Source organism: Pristiophorus japonicus, chromosome 2 (assembly GCF_044704955.1).
Source record: "Pristiophorus japonicus isolate sPriJap1 chromosome 2, sPriJap1.hap1, whole genome shotgun sequence".
NCBI lineage: Eukaryota > Metazoa > Chordata > Chondrichthyes > Pristiophoridae > Pristiophorus > Pristiophorus japonicus.
In genome coordinates this window covers 150,684,194-150,701,372 of record NC_091978.1, presented here as the reverse complement: position 1 = coordinate 150,701,372, position 17,179 = coordinate 150,684,194, and the positions used below count along the sequence as shown (strand labels likewise).

General features: G+C 41.7%; 1 protein-coding gene across 7 annotated transcripts in view; it reads left to right on the top strand.

Annotated features, from left to right (window-relative positions):
• exoc1 (exocyst complex component 1) overlaps positions 1–17,179 on the top strand; it is a 136,508-nt gene that overhangs the window by 18,747 nt on the left and 100,582 nt on the right. For 4 of the 7 annotated variants that reach the window (XM_070869928.1, XM_070869926.1, XM_070869921.1 and 1 more), the window contains exons 2-5: positions 1,320–1,451; positions 7,555–7,685; positions 10,169–10,328; positions 11,114–11,134. In XM_070869928.1, coding sequence (XP_070726029.1) covers positions 1,328–1,451; positions 7,555–7,685; positions 10,169–10,328; positions 11,114–11,134 — 436 coding nt within the window. In that variant the 5' untranslated portion in view covers positions 1,320–1,327. The remainder of the gene's footprint in view (positions 1–1,319; positions 1,452–7,554; positions 7,686–10,168; positions 10,329–11,113; positions 11,135–17,179) is intronic. The other 3 variants (XM_070869931.1, XM_070869927.1, XM_070869916.1) reach the window with 1 other exon arrangement.

Here is a 17,179-nt window from a genome sequence, read left to right as displayed (position 1 = left end):
CTTCGTAATATCGCCCATCTCTGCCCTTGCCTCAGCTTATCCGCTGCTAAAGTCCTCATCCATGCCTTTGTTACCTCTAGATTTGATTATTCCAACGCACTCCTGGCTGGCCTCCCACTTTCTACCCTACGTAAACTAGAGGTGATCCAAATCTCGGCTGCCCCTGTGCTAACTCGCACCAAGTCCCACTTGCCCATCACCCCTATGCTTGCTGACCTACATTGGCTCCTGGTTAAGCAATGCCTCGATTTCAAAATTCTCATCCTTGTTTTCAAATCCCTCCATAGCCTCGCCTCTCCCTACCTCTGTAATCTCCTCCAGTCCCACAACCACCCTGCGCTCCTCTAATTCTGCCCTCTTGAGCATCCCTGATTTATAATCGCTCAACCATCGGTGGCTGTGCCTTCAGTTGCCTAGGCAACTTCTCTTTTCTCCTTCAAGATGCTCTTTAAAACCTACCTTTTGACCAAGCTTTTGGTCACCTGGCCTAATTTCTCCTTAATGCGGCTCGGTGTCAAATTTGGTATCTCATGATACTCCTGTAAAGCGCCTTCGGATGTTTCACTACATTAAAGGCGCTATATAAATATAAGTTGTTGTTATTCAGGTCCCACTCCAGGAACTTGAGCACATAAATCTAGACTGACACTCCAGTGCAGTGCTGAGGGAGTGCTGTACTATCGGAGGTGCCGTCTTTCGGATGAGACGTTAAACCGAGGCGCTCTCAGGTGGATGTAAAAGATCCCATGGCACTATTTTGAAGAAGAGCAGGAGAGTTATCCCCGGCCAATATTTATCCATCAATCAACATAACAAAAACAGATTATCTGGATATTATCACATTGCTGTTTGTGGGAGTTTGCTGTGCGCAAGTTGGCTGCCGCGTTTCCCACATTACAACAGTGACTACACTCCAAAAGTACTTCATTGGCTGTAAAGTGCTTTGAGACCAGTGGTCATGAAAGGTGCTATATAAATGCAAGTCTTTTTTTTTCTTTTTTGTTGTTGTTCCCTCTACTCTGCCTCAAAAGTGGGTCTTTGCCTCAACAGATCAGTTTGTAGTTCAGAACTGTAAACTTATATTTGTATTTCTAAGTCCAACCGTATAACTTACAATCCTATTGAGACTGAGGGACACTTTCATTCTATCAATCCAGGCTGTATTTGAAGCCAAGTTCCAAAGGTGTGAACGTTCATTATTCAAAGCCACTGCGCCATCCATCCTCTTGTGCTCCATAACTTTTAAGATTATGGAAGTTTATTTTCTGATAAACTTTGCACTGATAAAACAAAATTAAACTTTTTTTTCATCTTATCAGTGTTCAGAATGACCGCAATCAAGCATGCTTTACAGAGGGATATTTTCACCCCAAATGATGAACGATTGCTCAGCATCGTCAATGTTTGCAAGGCAGGCAAAAAGAAGAAAAACTGCTTTCTGTGTGCTACAGGTACAGTTTAACATTTTATGCAGTCAGACAGTTTTGTTAATGTCTCATTGGTACATATGCCTAGGGCTGCATAAAAAAATTTTTCATTACCAATCTAAGCCATTGCTTTTTTTATAGTTTATCCATGCACCTTTAATTTTGAATTCAAATTGACTGAAAACAGCAAATGGCAAATTCCCATAATTTTTGCCTCTTTAATATGAGAAGCCAGTTGACACCTTTCATATGTTAAGCTGACTCTGATGAAGGACGGCCTTTTAATAGCTATTTTACTGTTAGTACTTGGCTAACTGCATCCAATCACTTTGATCAATTAAAACCAGTTATTCTCAGAAAATGTTGGCACTGTAGGCTTTAGCTCTGTTATGATAGCTCTCAATGAAATACTCAGATAAAATATAATTAATGATTTTAAATGATGCTAACAGCACTTTTTGTATTACCATCACACACTTCCAAAAGCTATGATTTGTGGTTAAACAAAAGAGTGCATTTTAATAATGAATTATCAGTGATTAATTGTTTTTATTGATGCAATGAATAAAGTGCTCGATTCCACCACTGCCATGTTTCCCACTTCTGTTTCGACCTCACCTACCACTGCTGAAACTTGTAACCATATATTCATCATCTCCATGTTCAACTTCCACACTTTTGTCACTGCCCTTCCAAACTCAAATTCATCTTCAGCTCCATCTCCCCATCATCCCCCATCTTCCAGTACATTAATTTCAAAGTCCTAACCCTTGTTTACAAATCCCTCCTTCATTCTTCTACCATTCTAGCTTGTACCCTTCTCTCTTTTGATTCTCGTCTGCTCTGTGTTACCCTTCTGTTCCACCATTACCCTGCTACACATCTCCCTGTTTTCAAGTATTTTTGTCAATGCTATTAGTGACCTCCCTTAACTCTTCTCCAGCTCCTGCTTAGTGTTCAGTCTCTTTCTTCCCTCCCAGCCCCTCAATGAAGCACCTTGGGAGGTTACCTTGTGTTAAAGGCAGTATGTAAGTGTAAGTTGTATGTTGATTTTGTTATGTAAAAGGTGACTTATCTCAGTGCATACAGGCTAATCAGATCTGACTGTAAATACTTCGCTCTGTTAAAATTTTAAACAGTGTAATATACATTATGATTTATATAGCTTTCAGTGGATTCTTGTTACATCATTGTATTTTAGCCAGATTATGCAGTGCAACACAACTCAATCTCTGTTTTGTGATCCTACTGCAGCCATCTATATTTCTACAAATAATGGCCCGGATTTTCTGTTCCCCATGGCGCATACACCGTCATAAGCCTTGTAAAAGCCCCGTAAGTTCCGGGTTTCTACATGCGCGAAATCCCGGAACTTGCGATCTGTCAAGGTTTACCTTAACAGATCATCCACACCAACCCAAAAATTACTTTCACTGGTGCAGAGTTGGGCTATTGGCCCAGCAAAAGCCCACAAAACCCTTATGCCTGGTAAATGTTAAATTAAAAATTAAAATACATACACAAACATTTAAAATTAGTTTATGTAAATTTTGGCCGAGATTAAAATTATTGAAAACATTTATTTTTTATTGTAAATGCTTAATTAAAGGGATTTTAAAATTAAATTTAAAAGTGAGAACATTTATTTTTACTCCAGTTGCATAAATTATTTAATTATTTGGGGATTGGTTTCATGCTTATGGGGATTCCGTTTGTAAATGGAATCCTCATGAGCATATGAGGAATTCTCCTTTCTGATTGGAGGACTGGGCCTACATGATTCCAGGGATGCTTCCGAACTGCCTGCATCCCTTGGATTCGTAGGATTTACGCAGGTATACACCAACAGGCCCAGGACCCGAAGTCTCTGAAGCCTGGGAGCCAGCAGGTCGGTGTGGATATTTTTATTGGGTGGGAGGCATGCTCCAGAGGTACGCCTCCGACCGCAAATTCCGGCCTATGTTGTGTATACTTTACTTTCACATATGTTACAGTACACTATAACCGTAAACTTTACTACTGAAGTCTTCTCAATCAGCTGACGTGACTTTCTTCTAGTAAACTAGCACTATAGTTATCCCCACAAAAAACTCTACCTTAGTTACCTTCATTTCCTACCAGGAAATGCCAATCCCTATCTCAACAACAACAACTTGCATTTATATAGCACCTTTAATGCAGTAAAATGTCCCAAGGCACTTCACAGGAGCGTTATCAAACAAAATTTGACACTGAGCCACATAGATATTGGAACAGATGACCAAAAGATTGATAAGGTAGGTTTTAAGGACCATCTTTAAGGAGGAAAGCGATGTTTAAGGCCTGCCACAGTATCAAAGTCACAGATTACATCCTTTGTGACTGTGACAAAGGCAAACTATCCCTTCTCGTCTTTCTTGACTTATCTTCAGCCTTTGACATGGTTGATCACTATCCTTCTCCAACATCTCTCCACCGTCGTCCAGCTGGGTGGGACTGCACTTGCCTGGTTCCATTCTTATCTATCTATCCAATTGAATATTTAGAAGACCAAAGCCATTGTTTTCGGTCCATGCCTCCGTTGCCTAGCCACTGACTCCATCCCTCTCCTCAACTTCTGTTTGAGGCTGAGCCACGCTGTTTGTAACCTTGGTGTCATATTTTACCCTGAAATTAACTTTCAACCATATATCCGCAGCATAATTAAGACCACCTATTCCCACCTCCGTAACATCGCCCGTTTCCACCCTTACCTCAGCTCATTGCTGCTGAAGCCCTCAGCCATACTGTTGTTATCTCTAGACGTGACTATACCAAAGCACTCCTGGCTGGCCTCCCACATTCTACCCTACGTAATAAGAACATAAGAACATAAGAATTAGGAACAGGAGTAGGCCATCTAGCCCCTCGAGCCTGCTCCGCCATTCAATAAGATCATGGCTGATCTGGTCGTGGACTCAGCTCCACTTACCCGCCCTCTCCCCGTAACCCTTAATTCCCTTATTGCTTAAAAATCTATCTATCTTTGACTTGAAAACATTCAATGAGCCAGCCTCAACTGCTTCCTTGGGCAGAGAATTCTACAGATTCACAACCCTCTGGGAGAAGAAATTCTTTCTCAACTCGGTTTTAAATTGGCTCCTCCGTATTTTGAGGCTGTGCCCCATAATTCTAGTCTCCCCCATCAATGGAAACAACCTCTCTGCCTCTATCTTGTCTATCCCTTTCATGATTTTAAATGTTTCTATAAGATCACCCCTCATCCTTCTGAACTCCAAGGAGTAAAGACCCAGTCTACTCAATCTATCATCATAAGGTAACCCCCTCATTTCTCGAATCAGCCTAGTGAATCGTCTCTGTGCCCCTTCCAAAGCTAGTATATCCTTCCTTAAGTAAGGTGACCAAAACTGCACGCAGTACTCCAGGTGCGGCCTTACCAATACCTTATACAGTTGCAGCAACACCTCCCTGCTTTTGTACTCCATCCCTTTCACAATGAAGGCCAACATTCCATTTGCCTTCCTGATTACCTGCTGCACCTGCAAACTAACCTTTTGGAATTCATGCACAAGGACCCCCAGGTCCCTCTGCACCACAGCATGTTGTAATTTCTCCCCATTCAAATAATATTCCCTTTTACTGTTTTTTTTTCCAAGGTGGATGACCTCACACTTTCCAACATTGTATTCCATCTGCCAAACCTTAGCCCATTCGCTTAACCTATCCAAATCTCCTTGCAGCCTCTCTGTGTCCTCTACACAACCCGCTTTCCCACTAATCTTAGTGTCATCTGCAAATTTTGTTGCACTACACTCTGTCCCCTCCTCTAGGTCATCTATGTATATTGTAAACAGTTGTGGCCCCAGCACTGATCCCTGTGGCACACCACTAACCACTGATTTGCAACCGGAAAAGGACCCATTTATCCCGACTCTCTGCTTTCTGTTCACCAGCCAATTCTCTATCCATGCTAATACATTTCCTCTGACTCCGCGTACCTTTATCTTCTGCAGTAACCTTTTGTGTGGCACCTTATCGAATGCCTTTTGGAAATCTAAATACACCACATCCATCGGTACACCTCTATCCACCATGCTCGTTATATCCTCAAAGAATTCCAGTAAGTTAGTTAAACATGATTTCCCTTTCATGAATCCATGCTGCGTCTGCTTGATTGCACTATTCCTATCCAGATGTCCCGCTATTTCTTCCTTAATGATAGTTTCAAGCATTTTCCCCACTACAGATGTTAAACTAACCGGCCTATAGTTACCTGCCTTTTGCCTGCCCCCTTTTTTAAACAGAGGCGTTACATTAGTTGCTCTCCAATCCGCTGGTACCTCCCCAGAGTCCAGAGAATTTTGGTAGATTATAACACATGCATCTGCTATAACTACGTAAACTAGAGGTGATCAAAACTCGGCTGCCCATATCCTAACTCGCACCAAGTCCCACTCACACATCACCCCTGTGCTTGCTGACCTGCATTGGCTCCCAGTTAAACAACGCCTCGATTTCAAAATTCTCCTCCTTGTTTTCAAATCCCTCCATGGCTTTGCCCCCTCCCTATCTCTAATCTCCTTCAGCCCCACAAACCCGCCTGAGATATCTGCGTTTCTCTAATTCTGCCCTCTAGAGCATCCCTGATTATAATCGCTCAACCATTGCTGGCTGTGCCTTCTGTTGCCTAGGCCCCAAGCTCTGGAATTCCCCGCCTAAGCCTCTCTGCCTCTCTATCTCTCTTTCCTCCTTCAAGATGCTCCTTAAAACCTACCTGTCACCTGCCCTAATTTCTCCATATGCAGCTCGGTGTCAAATTTGGTATTTCATAATACTCCTGTGAAGCGCCTTGGGACGTTTCACTACATTAAAGGCGCTATATAAATACAAGTTGTTGTTGTAAGGAGGTAATTTTAGAGCTTCGGCAGCTGAAGGCACGGCTGGCAAAGGTGGAGCAATTAAAATCGGGGATGCACTAAGGGCCAGAATTGGAAGAATGCAGATATCTGGGAGGGTTGTAGAGATAGAAAGGGGTGAGGCCAAAGAGGAATTTGAATACAAGGATGAGAATTTTAAAGTTGAGTCGTTGCTTAACTAGAGCCGATGTAGGTCAACGAGCACAAGGGTGATGGGTGAACAAGACTTGGTGCGGGTTAGGATATGGGCTGTAGAGTTTTGGATGAGCTTAAGCTTGTGGAAGATGGGAGGCCAGCCAGGAGTGCAGTGGAATAGTCAATTCTAGAGGTAACAAAAGGTATGGATGAGGGTGTCAGCAGCAGCTGAGCTGAGGAAAGGGCGCAGTCGGGCGATGTTAGAGAGGTGGAAATAGATGGTCTTGGTGATGGCACAGATATGTGGTCAGAAGCTTATCTCGGGGTTAAATACGACACCAAAGTTGCGAGGAGTCTGGTTCAGCCTCAGACAGTTGCCAGGAAGGGGGTTGGAGTTGGTGGCTATCTCTGTAGCCTCCTCCAGCCCTACAATCCTCCAAGAACTCTGTTTTCCTCCAATTCTGACTTACCACCAACAGTTATATGCTGCTTTCTTTTCTGCCTTTTGATGCCATTGCTGCTGTTGCCTCTGGCACTGTGCTATTCCTGCTGCACTCACTACTGTTTCTTCTACTACACTTGACTTTGTTGTGGCTGTTGTTTTTGCCAGAGGGGTCCATTGTGAAATTCGTAAATTGGAAGCTTCAGCTTCGTTAATTAATAGGATTGGTCCAAAGGATTGCTCCTACTGTGATCTAAATGCATAAATCAGGAAGTAGTCTGTTCAAGTCCTCAAGGCCTGTGAAGTTTAAGTAGCTGAGATGGAAAGGTTTGTTGCTGTGCACAACAAGAAGAACTTGCATTCAATTATACCTTTTGCACAGAAAAGTGCGTCAAAGCATTGCACAGTGGTGTAATGAAAAAATGGATGCCACAAAGGGAATAAAGGAACTGTGGATCGGTTAAAGCTCACCGGGCTGTGGGACATGTCTTGCATATGACCTTCCCAAAGGATTAAATAAACATTATTTCTGTAGTAAACTTTTAGATTGGTACTTCAATCTTTTTATTGACATGAAAAAAATATTTTGGTTTTTACAGATTTTTTTTCCATACCATAACTGATTTGTTAACTCTTTAACATTTAAAATTTGCAGTAACAACAGAGCGACCAGTCCAAGTAAATGTTGTAAAGGTGAAGAAATCAGATAAGGGAGATTTCTACAAACGGCAGACGGCATGGGCACTGCGAGATTTGGCTGTAGTTGATGCCAAAGATGCCAACAAGGTATGATGTGAAGCAATTAAAGGCCTCCAAGGCCTTTCAGTCCGAGTGATTGGCCTAATAATGGTATTAACTGTGAACAATTAGAGATCATCCTGGATATACAAGTTTGCCACTTTTTTGTTTCCTTGGCGAGTCATTTTAAATGTTTTAAAATGCTGCAGGAGCTTTCTATTGGAGAATTTTGGGGGCACTTTTTTGTCACCATCTTTGATGATCAAGATCAGTTGCTTGCTTTATAAATGACAACTTTTCATTTGAAAACCTAAACTCTTCTAACACATGACTTTTAACTTATTACTCTGAGCTAGTTCTTCCCCTGTTCTACCACCAGCTGTCTCACTATTGTCCAAATGTTGAGAAGTAGTTTTGGGTTTCCTAGTGCCTCTTAATTCATTAAAGTTTGAATTTTAAGTTAAATTGAGCTCTCTGAAACCAGATAAAGTTAGCAGACTCACAATGAACTTGAGAGTAATTTGCATCAATTTCACTTTGTGTGCAGTCACATTTCAAGTATGGTTTGATAGGGAGAGAGTCGTGGAGCCAAGAAATTGGCAAGAGTCCAAATTGCAACCTGAAAGTGCATATCCTGTCAATTAATTGTGAACCAGTAACATTGGTAAGCACAGAAGTCCATAGCCCAGTGCCTCATCCTTCCAGTAAAAACAGAATTTTGTAGTGGCAAGGAGAATACAAAATAGAACTCTTAATGGAGAAAAATTGATTTGAAGCAGAAAGTGTACAGTTATATTTTCAATATGAAGTATTTCCTTGTTTCCTCCTTTATCTCCCCCCCCAAAAAGGTAAGTTTAATTAAAATTTTAAAAGCCCTTCCCTTGTAGGAGATATTAATCTTTATTTACTCTGTTCCACAGAGCTCTGCCAATCTACACACTCAACAAGATGCACCAGTACCCAAAAATGGGAGGGTGAGTAAGCTAAACAGTTCCACAGGAAATCTTAAAAACTTTCTGATTCTGGATGCCAGTTGGGAGATGCCTTTGCTGGGAAAAAAATAATTAAATAGTTCCTGAGCAAGTACAGCAATGCTCAACTGGTACTGAAATTTCCCACTTCAAACCTCGCAAATAGCATCCAGAACTGGAAAGGATCCTCATCTACAGGATTTCCTGTGGAATGTTTTGCTGACAGTTCGGAGCTGACATTCGGTAAACAGCTCCCTGCAGAGAAGGAGAAGCCCAGAAGAGCTTTTGTCTTTTTTTTTAGTGTTTGTGTTGATAACAATTTGGAACCAAAAGATTTCATTCCTTTAATCTAACACAATGATGATTATCGCTGGGCTGACTTTCTCCTTCCTGCAGTGCAGCCACTGCACTAGCTTATAAAGATGATTGGATAGAAACCTGTGCATTTAGATCTTGTGGATACAGTCTTGCCAAGTATCTCTCATTGCCAGTGAGAATCCCTTATTTTGATTATAAAATATGACGTGAATTTTTCTCTTAAAAATTCATACAGCTCCATGTCTTTTAAGCAGGTCACAATATGCGGTACACTTGGCAAGGAAGTGTATCACTTCTACCATTTCATTGATGTTCACAGCTCTATAGCTATCAATAACAACTTACATTTATATAGCAACTTTAATGTAGAAAAACATTCCAAGATGCTTTACAGAGGTGTAATCAAAAAAAAGGCGAAGATATTGGGAATTTTAACCAAAAGCTTGCTCAAAAGGGTCTTGAAGGAGGAAAGGGAGGTGGAGGGGCAGAGGTATTTATTGAGGGGATTCCAAAGCATAGGACCTCGGCGGGTGAAGGAATGATCACCACCAGTGGGACAAAAGTACACAAAAGGTTGGAATTGGGAATGGTGAGTTTGGGGAGGGGGTGGAGGGAAGGGTTAAAAGCCTGGCGAAGGTAAAGAAATGGGAGGGGAAAGGTCATGAATGGATTTAAACACGAGAATAAAAATTTTAAATTTGGCTATCGGTCTCCCAACACCTCAGTGTAGAACAGTGAAGACGAGAGCGGATCTTGGTGCAGGATAGGATCCAAGTATCAGAGTTTGGGATGAGCTGATGTTTACGGAGGGTGGAGGATGGGCAGGAGAGCATTGGAAGAGTCAAGTCTGGAAATGATAAAGGCATGGATAGAGTTTCAGCATCGGCTGAGGGACAGGGAATGTTATGGCAGTAGAAGTAGTTAATCTTTGTGATGGGAAGAATTATAGGTTCAGAAACTCAACTTGGGGTCGAATAGGATGACGAGGTATTAACAGCCTGGTGCACCCTTCCCAATATTGACAGGAAGAAACCTATCACTTGTATACCAAGATTCAAATATAGCTTCTGAACTTACTGAGTTCACTGGTATTATTAATTTGAATACACTGTTAAACTATACAGAGAAGTTTGAAATGTAACATCAATAACAAACTACAACCCAACTACTTCATCACCTCCAATGTTTTTTTTCCCATTAAATTCAATACTGTAACTAAATGGATTTGTATTATTCATGCAGGAGAATCCAGAGTTCGATTTGCACTTTGAAAAAGTTTACAAGTGGGTTGCCAGCAGCACAGCAGAGAAAAATGCTTTTATTTCCTGTATTTGGAAGCTTAATCAGCGGTACCTTAGAAAGAAGATTGAGTTTGTCAATGTTAGCTCACAGTTACTGGAAGGTAAGACCTGGTGTGATGATGATGAATGTTTTTTTTTACAGCAATTGCTGGCTTCGCTCAATCTACTTAGTGTGAAGGAGTTTTCAAAATAAATTTCCTTCTTGCGTTAAATTATTTTGACGATTTGCCAGTGAATATGTACACTAAAAATTTCCTTCCAGTCTCTTTCTTACAGTTTATTCTGTTTCATTTATCTCTTTCAAGCTCCTGTTCTTTTTCCAACTCATAGTATTTAAATGAAATATAAGTGACTGCTAAGGAAAGTTATCATGAAACATTCATGTAATGAATAATGATGTGCATAATTTAATGTTGGGCTTTCTCTGCCCGTCGAGGCAGTAGGTCCAGTACAATATTGGAATATAATTTTTGGCATGCTGGTGATTGCTTTACATCAAGTCCAGTTTAACGTTACACTATTTTCTGCCATTTTACTGTCTGTATGTTTTGTCTTGCCTGTTGTCATTTATAGAATGCTCAGTATGGACAAGGACTAAGATGCATTGCTGTATGTAAAATTTGGATTTGTAGTGCTTTGTGAATGGGTATTTTAATGGCTTGTCTTCAGTAAACACTTATTTTTGGTTTCTAAAATTTAAATCATTGAAAATGATTACTTCTGTTGCAATGCCTTTACTAGATGGTATTGGTGGATGTGGCAAGCTTGGCTGTGTTAGCGAACTCGCTGTAATATTGTACCTTTTGTAATCTGTATTGCTATCTTGCTGTAATGTTTCTTTGCTTACCTTCCTTTAATCCTCTTTCTCTATTCTTTCTCTGCAAAGAACTTCCTAAAGTTACAGAAGGTTGGTAATATTTTTCTTACTTTTGTTTTTCTGGTGTATTTCTGTAATTTATGTTCCATGTTATGCAGTGGGGTACAGGGGTTCAAATAAAGAAAATAAATAGTATATTTCACGACTTCAGAACATCCCAAAGCACTTCACATGCAATGGCCTGTTCAGCCAAAACTCAGCTGTTCAGAGTGAAAAGGGACAGTACGTGTGTGAGTATCAGTAAGAAGTGTTGGAATTTACTAATGACCTCTGCATTGTCTGATAATATGGATAACCATTTTTATGGATGGAGATTTCATTAAAATACTTAGTCCCCTTTGTTCCAATGATGCCTTTTTTCTTTGTCAAGTTAAAAGAAATAAGGATGCTGGATTTTTGAGAATTAATCCTTTGAATCCTGAATCTGACTTTATATCAAAAAACATAATTTAAATTAAAAATCCTGAAAGTTAAAAGGATAGTTTACCTGTTGTTTCCTTTTCCCTCATGTTTGTGTTTTGGTCAGGTCGTTAAAGATGCTCTCTTGCATTGCTTTTTTTACTTCTGATGTATTGTCGCCACCTGAAATGTTAACCCCTGTCTTTTCAGATGCTGATGAACCTGTTGTGTATTTCCAGCATTTTCTATTTTAATTTCTGCATAATACTTGTCTGCTTCTTTAGTTTTTGTTCTGATTCTGAGTCACAGCAGCGTTAGCCTGCTGCAGATAATTTTGGATGACATCGTAAGAATGCATCCATTCTGTTTTAAGAATACTACTGAAGGCTAAAACATTTTCTTAGATGACTTTCAGGTTTATAACTTAAAACTTTAGTTTTTGATTCATTGCTCATCAAAAGCTGACTGCTGGGGCTTTCATCAGACTAGTGTGAGCTCATCCACAATTTTGCAGCAGGCTAACGCTGCTGTGACTCAGAATCAGAACAAAAACTAAAGAAGCAGACAAGTATGTGTATGTTGACTTCTGTGGCCGTGGGAGCTTGCATTGTTCATCAGTCTATTCACATGTACTAAAGTAACATACAAGAAAATACAATTTTTCAAGCAAGTGCAGAAAAATTATGCCATTATGTTGATGCCTTTGCTGCTGTGATACAGATTTTGATGGTTTGGAGAGAACAGCTTGCCTTAATGTGGAAATGTGTTCGCAGAGCAGGAAAGGAACATGCACTGAGTCTTTCTAAAAGCATTAGGAGAGGTGACCAAAAGCTTAGTTGAAGAGATGTATTTTAAAATGGGAGGCAGTGGGGTTTGGAAAGTGAGATACAAGCAGTAGAGTTGAGACAGCTACAGGCTGTGCCACTGAAGATGGTGAAGGAGGTGACGAGACGTGCAGAAGGCGAGTCTGAGTTGCACACGGAAACGCAAGGCTGGAGACTGTTGCAGAGATAGGTGAGATGGGGTTGTGTGGGAATTTATAGACAAGGTTGAAGATTAAATCAGTTTGGGAATGGGGAGCCAATGAAGGTCAGCGAGGATGGTAGAGATGGCCAAGTGGGCTTAGTGTGGGATAGGATGCAAACTGGAGTTTTAAATGATTTGGCATTTATGGAGGTCAAGTCTCTTCTCTTAGGCCGTCCTTCAGAGTCGAGGATGACTTGCTTCCACACTAAAAATGAGTCCTCAAGTGACCGAAGAGACCTACAATCTCTGTCACAGGTGGGGCAGACGATGGTTGGAGGAATGGGAGGTTGGGGTGCCTGGGTTTGCCGCGCTCCTTCCGCTGTCGACGCTTGGCTTCAGCTTGCTCTCAGCGAAGAGACTCGAGGTGTTCAGCGCCTTCCCGGATGCTTTTCCTCGACTTTGGGTGGTCTTGGGCCAGGGATTCCCAGGTGTCAGTGAGGATGTTACATTTTTTCAAGGAGGCTTTGAAGGTGTCCTTGAAGCGTTTCCTCTGCCCACCTGGGGCTCGCTTACCGTGTCGGAGCTCTGAGTAGAGCACTTGTTTTGGGAGTCTCGTGTCAAGCATGCGGACGATGTGGCCCGTCCAGCGGAGCTGATGGAGTGTGGTCAATGCATCGATTCTGGGGTGGTTGGCCTGAGTGAGAACACTGACTTTGGTGCGCCTATCATGCCAATGGATTTGCAGGATCATGCAGAGGCAATGTTGGTGGTACTTCTCCAGTGTTTTGAGGTGCCTGCTGTACATAGTCCATGTCTCTGAGCCATATAGGAGGGGGGTATCACTACTGCTCTGTAGACCACGAGCTTTGTGCCGGATTTGAGGTCCTGGTCTTCAAATATTCTCTTCCTCAGGCGACTGGGACACTGAAGGCAGTGTTGGACCTCGTTGTTGACAGTAGGCTCCCGAGTTACGGAAAATGGTCCACGTTGTCCAAGGCCTTGTCGTGGATTTTGATAACTGGGGGGCAGTGCTGTATGGAGGGGGCAGGTTGGTAGAGGACCTTTATTTTACAGATGTTTAGTGTAAGGTCCATGCTCTCGTATGCCTCGGTGAAGTTGTTGGCGATGGCTGGGAATTCATCCTCCGAGTGTGCGCAGACGCAAGCGTCGTCTGTGCACTTGGACTGTAATTCGATGATGCAGGATGGGATGACCTTGGGTCTGGCCTGGCGGCAGCAGAGGTTAAACAAATTCCTATTTGTCCGGCATTTTAACTCCACTCCAGCAGGGAGCTTGCTGAGGGTGAGATGAAGCATTGCAGCAAGGAAGATCGAGAAGAGCGAAGGTGTGATGACACAGCCTTGCTTGACCCCGGCCCGAACGTGGAATGGGTCTGTGGTGGGTCCATTGGTCAGGTTCACGGCTTGCATGCAGTGTTGATGAAATTAACTCTTGGGATAATGATGGAGGTAATGATAAATTTGTACATCATCATCATAGGCAGTCCCTCGAAGCGAGGATGACTTGTTTCTACGCCAAAAAGAGATGAATTCACAGCTGTTTCAATGAAGGATCTAATATTCCAGGTCCTGAACTGCATTGTGAAGGGTGGAAGATGCCTGTGCTTGGATTTTTTTAACGTGGTGGCTGGTGCACACCAGCCACCACACGGGCTTGACAGAGCTAGGTCTTGGTCCAGTGGCAAGGATTACCCAAGACTAACTGGAGACCAGCTCTGCTGCACATTCCGAGCACTCACACATATCGCAGTGTGGGCTGGCCCGTGCTGCCTTTGGGCCCTCGCCTCTTCTAGGCCTCAGATTCACGCCTCTTCTGGGTCCCGGTCACTTCCCTCTACGGACTATTGCCGCTCCTTCGCCCCTCCTGCTGTGCATGCCAGCACTGCAATCACCGACCTGGCTTCGTAGCCGTCTCCCTCCTGCAGCAGCACGCGCAGCTCCCTGCAGTGGTATGCCGCCGCATGCTGCTCCCTCCAATGGCCCCAGTCTGTTGCTGATCTTGTAGGCTGGGACCGCACCGATTTCCGGGCAGGGCCGCTGCACACTGCTCCCTCCAATGGCCCTGGCCTGCTGATGGTCTTTACACATGAGCTAGAGCATGGCTTTGCCACAGGGTGTGGATGAGGCAGACATTATTGCATCTTTTAAGGGAAAGTGGATAAATATTTGAAATAGAGGAAGATAAAGGGCAATTTGTACAAGGCGATGGGTAGGGATGCTGTCATTTTGGGTATTCCATTATTAGAAAGGACAGTGTGTAACATAGGTTCACCAAGATTGAGCAGGGATGGCAAACTATAATTATGAGGAGAGATTAGAAACTGCAACTATTTCTACCGCAGCAAAGAAGGCTGAGGAGATTTAAGAAATTTTAAACCTATAAAGATATTAATAATGAATAAGAAAAGGGAATGATCTCTGATTGGAGAGTCAGCGATGAGAGGCCATCATTTTAAAATTGCCGCTAAGAGAGAGAGGTTCGGAAAATTTCTTTACACATGAGCTAGAGCATGGTTTTGCCACAGGGAATGGTTGAGGCAGACATTATTGCATCTTTTAAGGGAAAGTGGATACATATTTGAAGTGGAGGAAGATAAAGGGCAATGAAGTAGAGAGCAGGGCAGTACTCTGTCAAACAGAAACAATGGAGGAGGATGGTATGATCGACCGCTTTGAACACTGCAAAGAGAATAAGGAGGGATAAAGTGTCAAAGTCGCAGTCACAAAGTATATCCTGGTGGAGGTGAGAGAGGGAGAGAGCATGGGGGTGGTGGGGAGGGGGGAGCTGGAGTCCACATTCTCCTTTTCTTGCCACTTAATACATTTTATGAAGTTTATAAAACACAAAACAAGAGCGACAACAGATGTATAATTAGCACACCCATTTTGTCTCATGAACACACATTGACACAGATTCTTTAAAACATTTAATATATATTTTTAAAATGTTGTTTAAATCTTTACTTTGAACAGTACAAATTTTAGTTACTGAGGAAACAATGGTGGCTACATTTTTCTTTTCAGAATGCATTTTGAGAGATTTATGGGAGCCAAGTGGTCAGATTAGGCAATCAGAGGCAAGTTTGCATTGGCAAAACCTATTATAAATGTGATCAGAGGAATTTTTAATGATAAAAACCAAGTGCATGCAGATGCAAGATTTATATATACTGTAGTTCCAATTCTGGTGGAGCTCAACAAGTTCACTTAACCCATGTCTAGCCTCTTCAGCACAGTGTTGGGAATTATATTTATGATTGGCAAATGCGACCCAGATTAAACATTGGGAACCATGTTTGTTTCTTAAGAGAGACTTGTATCAAAATGAGCTGCAATTTTAATCCAAAGTGAATGATGATCACTCCTCTTGAATGACCTTGGCAGGTCTGTATAACTTAATATGTGCTTAATTTCCCTGTGTTTCCTTGCAACTGATTTTCTTATCCTATAATTAATGATAATGACCATATGATAGAGATGCTTTCACCCAACAATTACTTTCTGGATCCAAAAACAAAAATAAGTTAACTTTTCCTTTTGGAATAACTGATTATTTGGTATATGCATGTGGCAAAAATAACCCTCTACATTTTCATAAATCACAAAATTGTAACTAAATACTTTTTGCTTCCACTCTATGAAAAGATAATGTTGAAGTCAGGACTACATAGAAAAATTATTTTCCGGTCTAAAATTCTTAATTTAATTTTGTTAAACATGATTGTTTTGTATCATCTTGCAGGAAAGCTTTTTTTAATTTCTAGAGAGAAAAGAAAAGTACAAGAATATGATGCATTTAAATCCTATAACAGCAAAATGACTTGGGCCTAGACTTTCCATCAGTTTTGCTTTGCTACTGCCCACTTACCGTCCATTTTAACATTCAGATGAAGTAAAATGCCCATTTTACAAAAAAATGGAAACGAACGCCCATTTATCGCTCAGCGTTATTTTCGGCATCTAGATAACGGTGAGAAATAATTAAGCCGCCCGCCCATATTTTTTTGCTGTAAAGGCTCAGAATACAGTTTATAAACGAAACTAACGCTCAGAAACCGCCGATAATATCGCTGAGCGTTACTTTCGGCATATCTCCCATATATCACCAAAAATATTGCTCGCCCAAAAAAACACTGAGAAAAAAGCTGCACTCAACCTGATCTTAATGCCATTTTGTAAATCGGAGGACTTTTCATGCTTCAAGTTCTGGGGAGTTTTGATTTAATCTGTGAGTTATTTGAAGTTGATTTGAAAATCTGAACAAACATCTTATCATATTGTGGACGAATTGAATTTATTTTGAGTTTTAGTAGGAAAATTTATTGTTTGTGAAGAATAGGTATAATAGTGATTGTTATTGTAATGGGGCCTGTAATTTCTCAGCCTGTATTGATGACTATTCACATGCTGCAGACTAGAGATGGGAGAAGGTATATTGAAGAGCATTATGTGCCCAATCAAAGAGGTGGCAGAATGAGAATGAGGAGAACTTACACCCGACGAACTTACAGGGAGAAGCTGTCTTACCTGAACTTGTCCGAGAACACGTGCTTCAGGAGACTGCGCTTCCGAAAGGAGATCATCAGAGAGATATGCCAGCTCATTAGGGGAGATCTGCAGCCTACAGCACCATCAGGACCGCACTGACCGTTGAGGTCAAGGTAACTGCGGCAGTTTCCTTCGATGCATC